The sequence below is a fragment of the Morone saxatilis genome, unplaced genomic scaffold (genome assembly GCF_004916995.1).
Source record: "Morone saxatilis isolate NCDOM2014 unplaced genomic scaffold, NCSU_SB_2.0 Contig6, whole genome shotgun sequence".
NCBI lineage: Eukaryota > Metazoa > Chordata > Actinopteri > Moronidae > Morone > Morone saxatilis.
In genome coordinates, this window is record NW_023340206.1 from 2,355,227 (window position 1) to 2,361,776 (window position 6,550).

The 6,550-nt window shown below is 43.8% G+C and overlaps 2 protein-coding genes across 2 annotated transcripts in view; one reads left to right on the plus strand and one right to left on the minus strand.

Moving 5' to 3' along the window:
- Positions 1 to 886: 886 nt before the first annotated feature.
- Positions 887 to 3,543, plus strand: LOC118340039 (probable phospholipid-transporting ATPase IH; the record flags this gene model as incomplete). Its single annotated transcript, XM_035677886.1, is given in 7 exon segments — positions 887 to 1,068; positions 1,529 to 1,780; positions 1,961 to 2,138; positions 2,269 to 2,371; positions 2,829 to 2,974; positions 3,267 to 3,326; positions 3,416 to 3,543. Coding segments are annotated over 7 exon segments (1,049 nt in total), but the record flags the coding sequence as incomplete, so codon positions are not given.
- Positions 3,544 to 5,366: 1,823 nt separating this feature from the next.
- The window catches only part of LOC118340176 (probable phospholipid-transporting ATPase IH), a 25,915-nt gene continuing 24,731 nt past the window's right edge, over positions 5,367 to 6,550 (minus strand). The window contains exon 5 of the mRNA XM_035678047.1: positions 5,367 to 5,539. Coding sequence (XP_035533940.1) covers positions 5,367 to 5,539 — 173 coding nt within the window. The remainder of the gene's footprint in view (positions 5,540 to 6,550) is intronic.

Below are 6,550 nucleotides of genomic sequence, written 5' to 3' on the forward strand. Positions count from 1 at the left end.
ACACACACACACACCTGAAATCTTTCTCATACTAAAGATTCCTAAAATTACAGGAAGTATTCTCTCACAACATTATCACCATGATTCACCCTGTGAGAGTTTTAAAGGTTGTGTGACAGTGGTTTCCATAGTTACAGCACATGGCCACAGCCGTTTCCATGGTTACCACAGGAAGTCGATCAGTGGAGCATGGCCCACTTCCATCAAACATTTGTTCTGTATTTTTCCATAGAGGGTCCAGTGTGACTTCTAACAGACCCAAATTGCCCTGCTAGTTTTCCCCATCAGCTGTTAGACATTGCAGTTAATTAACATGTATTTCATCTCATTACTGCCATCCTGCAGGCTGTAGGACACACAATCAAAACAACTTTTATGAAAGAACAACCTACGCTGAGGAAAGAATCCACCCTCAAGCACAGATTGATCCATGGCATTAGACTTTTGATTTGATTGTCAAAGATTCCTCTGGGAAATGTAGGAAATAACCAACTGAGGTAGAAGAAATGCACATAAACCCTAATCACCAAATGATTCCCAAACTGAATGTCACATGTTGATTGTTACAGAGTATTTGAGGGTGAGGTTTCTAGTTCGAAAGTTGACCTAAAAAAAGTGAAATGAACCTGCAGTGAAAACCAGGCCATTAAGACCTCACATCTCGTGCTTGCAGCTGCAGATAAATCTAGCTCGCAGTGCAAACAGGAAGATCTACTGTGGGTGTTGTACTGGTGAGGTTCAAATGGAAAGAGCAGTGCCTGCCCACACAACACACACTCATATTCGAGGCTCTGAGTCAAGCAAATGTCTGTATTTTGCTGTTTGTTTGTTTGCTTCTCTATTGATCCTTCTAACTCTGAATGTTCGAATCTCTCCTCTCCTCCAGGAGGGTCTGAGGACACTTTGTGTTGCCTATCGGCCTCTGAGTCCTGAACAGTACCAGGAGGTTTGCCACCTGCTGAACGGGGCCAAATTGGCTCTACAAGACCGAGACAAACGGCTGGCTGAGGCTTACGACATCATCGAGAAAGACCTGATCCTGCTGGGAGCCACTGCTGTGGAGGACAGGTGGAGGATCTCTTTGCTGCTAATTATATAGAACTCCAGTCTTTTGCTCGATTACAATAATTTGGTTTCATGCTTGCACATTTTAGATCTGAGAGTCTAAATGTCATTTCAAACAACCCCTAAGCACTAACTCTTGATTCTGTGCGTGCTGCTGTCATGACAAGTGCTGCCCCACTTCTGAGTGAGCCACGCTGAGTGAGGGCAAGAGGCAGTTCAACCCTCCAATCGCACACTTGCTACTAAAGCAATTATAGTGCAGGCTTAAAAGGGATTGTTAACCCAGAGGGCATTACAAGAGAACTCATCCTGTGCAGAAAGAGGCAGAGTGTAAATGATCCAAGCTTTGTAAGACTGCATGACTCTATTGTTGCTGGGCTATTTTCTCCCCCAATAAATATTTACAGACCACCAAAATGTCTCTCTTTCTTTGTCTGTGCTGTCCTACTTTCCATCACGACAGGCTCCAGGAAAAGGCAGCGGACACCATCGAGTCTCTCCACAAAGCAGGTATGAAGGTGTGGGTGCTGACCGGCGATAAGATGGAGACAGCGGCCGCGACCTGCTATGCCAGCAAGCTGTTTCACCGCAACACCCAGATCCTGGAGCTGACCACCAAACGCACAGAGGAGCAGAGCCTTCACGATGTCCTGTTTGACCTGAGCAGGACCGTCCTGAGGCAGCACGGAACCATGACCAGGGACACTTTCTCTGGGTGTGTGTGCGTTTTTTTTGTGAGAGGCGGTTCTATTTCTGTGGCAAAAAGACAACAATAGAAGAAAGTGTATTGTTGTAGCTGAATGGAATCCAGTGAAGCGGTCCTGTTTGGCTTTGTGTTTCATTGAGTACCATCAAGCAGTTGCTGTACAGACTGTGTTTTCTTCTGTTTGTGCAGTTTTTCAGGTGACTGTACTGACTACGGTTTGATCATTGATGGAGCCACCCTCTCCGCGGTGATGAGGCCCACCCAGGAGGACTCAAACTCAGGGAACTACAAAGAGATCTTCTTAGAAATCTGCCGCAACTGCAGCGCCGTGCTCTGCTGTCGAATGGCGCCACTCCAAAAAGCACAGGTACAAAGACCATGGACAGACAACAGACAGCACCTGTATTGTCTTCTGACTCACTGTAGAGGAGGGTCTGTAAGAGACAGATCAGAATGAGTAGCGTTGAAGCAGTCATTGACTGTTTTTGTATTTCTAGATTGTGAAGCTGATCAAAGCCTCCAAGGAGCACCCGATCACGCTGGCTGTTGGAGACGGAGCTAATGATGTCAGCATGATCCTAGAGGCCCACGTTGGCATCGGTTAGCAAGTTTTGTCCAATCCTGCACTGCATGCTACATCTACCTGTAACATGAACTCATGAACACTTTGCACAACTTTATTCTTTAGTCTTTAATTACATCCACATCAGATGTACAGTGACAGAATTTCTGAGCTTTTTATACACAATCCCCTATGTTTAGGAGATAACTGGAGTTTGACTGCAGTCATGTGACAGACAGGACCAATCAAGAACATTCATTTTGGCTATAAAAACCGCTTGGTTGCCTCATTTGTATGTTTAGGATTATTGTTTTACTGCGTTGTCCTAAAATTGGGGCATAATAGATAAAAGGGGCCACTAATCTGTTTTCATTTAATAGATTTAGGAAAGCTTAGACCAAGTCTACCCCTCAACAAAGGTGTACAGTTGCCTGTGTAATATTTATATTGTCTCTGGCTACCAGTGTTACAGTAATGATCTGATTTTAACTGCAGGTATCATGGGTAAGGAAGGTCGTCAGGCGGTGAGGAACAGTGACTACGCCATCCCAAAGTTCAAACACCTCAAGAAGATGCTGCTCGTCCACGGACACTATTACTACATACGCATCTCTGAACTCGTGCAATACTTCTTCTACAAGGTAGTCTGTCTGCTCGTTTAATGAACGCTGTATTCTTTTTTGTAATCTAGTTTGTATTATGGCTTTGAAGATTTGGTTACAGTTTTGTTACTGAACATTTATTTATGTTTTAGTTCTAGTATTTTTAAATGCAGTCACTGTCAGTAAGAACATCAACTCTAAACTGTCACATCTCTTTAGTTAGAGTTTTTAATCCGAGCAAGAATTTGCAACAAACAAACAAACTTTGAATCACTTCTACAACCACTGACCTGCTCTTCTTTTCTCTCATTTCCTTCCTTTCCTCTCCCAGAATGTCTGTTTCATTTTCCCCCAGTTCCTCTACCAGTTCTTCTGTGGCTTCTCACAACAGGTTAGTACATACACACAAACAAACATAAATAAACAACAATCATAAGGAATAAGACAAAGGAAATAACTCAAATGCTCCCTTCTCCCCAGCCGCTGTATGATACAGCCTACTTGACTCTGTACAACATCAGCTTCACCTCGCTGCCCATCCTGCTCTACAGCCTCATCGAGCAGCACATTAACATGGACATTCTGAAGAAGGACCCGTCTCTCTATAGGTCAGTGCCGATATCTAACAATATGCCAGTACAAGATCTGTCTGTGTATGTGTGATGCACAACTGATAGCTGCTGCTCTGTAAATTATTTGATCAATTTCAGACATTCTCAGTTATGATACCCTCTATTGACTTCTTTAGTAGTAATAGCAGAAGATTTACTGTTTTCAAAAGCAAAAGGCTTCATTAAATCAGTTCTAACAAACTGCAAGCATAAACATTTTCTATTGACTTTATTTCCATGCAAAGAAGACGTTTTCTCAGCACACTTTAACTTGGTTTGATTTGGGTTCAGTTTGGTCAGAGCTCAGATATTTCCAAATTGAAAACTCGCGGTTTCACATGGGTAGTGTTAGTGTGTGTGTGTGTGTGTGTGTGTGTGTGTGTCTCTCTGTGTGTGTGTGTCTCTCTGTGTGTGTGTGTCTCTCTGTGTGTGAACAACTTGTTTTCTCAGCCGCCCGATGAGTCCAGCTGCTAGTGTGATCTGGTAGGTAGCAATGGGTCAAAAATTGAGTTTTTGATTATATTCTAAAAGATTATTGCTCACGCACTAACTTTCAGCCCCCTGTTGAAATAACTTCAAAGGCCTAATACAACCCATCAAAACATGCAGTTTTCCCACTTCCTACCTCCTTATCACTGAAAGCATTCTTTAGAAGCCCCCAAAATGAAACTTGATTTCACTCATTGGAATTCTGCTGTATTGTGGCTAATGTACTCCACACTCGGCTCTATACCCTCCGTGCTTTGCGGGGGGCCCCGGGGTGGTGTCACGGTGCCCGGCGAGCACAACAAACAATCTGAGAGCTTCTGAAGACTACACAAAATGTTCAGGTCCATGTAGTCATTTTAGTGTTCATGAAGACATCTATAGTCAGTGGCTGATTCATGTATTATTCCATATGAATGTATGCTAAACTCAAATGAAAAATCTCATTACGATCGTTTCTGGTTAACGTCCTCCCAAAAGGCCAGCTATGTAGTATTGATCGCAGAATAATGTTGTATCAGTCGAACGGGAGGTGGTCAGGTGATTTTGTATCTGTCTTTACAGGACATTGCAAGAACTCTTTTGGCTACGGTGGCCACTTTCATAATATTGGACTGTCCTACGGCCGTGTACGACCGCCATCGTGATGTTTCTCCGGTGCTTACTTCCTGTTGACAACACCACCTTACCACCCAGCAACGGACAGGTAAGGCTCCTGGTTTTATGACAGCGCCCCTTTATTTAATTTAGTCGCACTCAGTTCGTCAATGTAAATCTCTATAATAGAGGCATTCATTCTAAATCACTTGGCAGCGACAGAACATCCTTTTACAATACCAACGCTGGTTTTGAAAGGACGTTTTTATTGTTCTGCGTGTTTCTAGCAGCTGTCTACTACGCAGAGGAGCCTTAATTCACATTTACGTTTCGTATACAAATAGAAAAAGGCTTCAAATTCATTCAATGCAACTTCTTTGCATGCCATTAGACTCCCAATTATTCTTCACAAATAAGGGCCTATAAATAGTCCTAATGGGCCTCAGAGAGTGGCCACAAATGTGACAGAGTTCTTCCCTGCTCCTACGAAAGGGAGCCGCATCAACTGAAGGAGGAATTAGGATAGAAAGAGACTAAATGTCTCAATGGTCAGTTATGGGAGAGTAGGTGTGCGACTCCAGTTTCTATAATCGTGTTTTTACCCTGCCTTTTAACCCGAAGAAGTTGTAACACCACACAATGCTACCCACACCAATAGCTTAAGGGATGTGATCACTATAGGAGCAGCGTGCAAGCAAAAGGCAGGTCACTACACAAAAGTCTACCAGTTGATGTGTCTACGCCAAGCGGCTAAGGGCTGCACCATGAGATCGAACCAATGGATGGGGAATTCTGGTGGCATCCAGGCTGTGTGATGGGACGTGACAGGAAGTGTGGGAACGACTAGGGGGAGATGACAGAGGACCAGGGACGGCGGCCTTACCATCCCCGGTGGTGTTGGTTGTCATAGCTGGGGGAGGAGAAAAGAGAAGCAAAAGTAAAGCCAAGCACCAAAGGTAAGGAGGAGGGGAAGGAGAAGGAGGAGAAGGCCAGAGAGAGAAATCATAAAAATAAACAACAGTATTGTGGCTGGAGAGCATAAAAATTCAATGCATAAAAAAAAGTGAAATCAAGCACACCCAACACCAGTCCCAAAAGGGTTCTGGAGAGTAACGCTGTGTTGAAACTGAAAGGAAACAAATAGGGGAGAAACACAGAGGAAGATGGTGGAAACCCCCGCCAAGCCTGTCCGTGGGCCTTGGATGGTGGAATGGTAGAACGGCTATCACTTAAAGTGCACACATTATGCACTCCACCACATGAGTTCCTTTTTTTTATTCTGTCGATTGAGGGGGCCCTGGGACATGTACTAGCAGCTTTTTAGCGTCCACGTGGTTGCCCACTGTTGTGAAGAATAACCCCGGCACTCTTTCTCCACCTCTAAATTTATTCCAACCAACAAGTAGCCCCTCAGGTTTTGGGTCTTACAAAAGAAACAAAACAACCAAAAAGTCTGTCCTCAGAGTGTTTCCATATTAGAAACCCACTCGGCAGTCCTTCAATTAAAGCTTATTCCGCCACCCCTTTTATTACCCAGGGTTCAATGTGTATTAACTGTGCAAGGCTTTAAGCCACAAAGAAAAAATATTCTTGGGTTACATGCATCATTAATCGCACTAAAACATCCCAAAAAGACAAATGAAAGGCAGGAAACTTACCAGATGCTTTTCACAGAGGACAGCTCATGATAGGCATGAGCCGAGGGAAGTACAAACTCACAGATTATAACAGGAAATCAAAAACAAAAGGCGTCGTCGCAGTATGGGCGCCGGCAGGTCTTATCTAGATCTAAATGGTCCAACATCCATGGTTTTCTGTTATTACTGATAGCTGTGGCTACTTTACGCCATTTTAAATAGCCCTGGAAACTGGCAAATAGCCTCAGTGTACAGCCCAGACTGTGGATATTTGTTGTCAATAA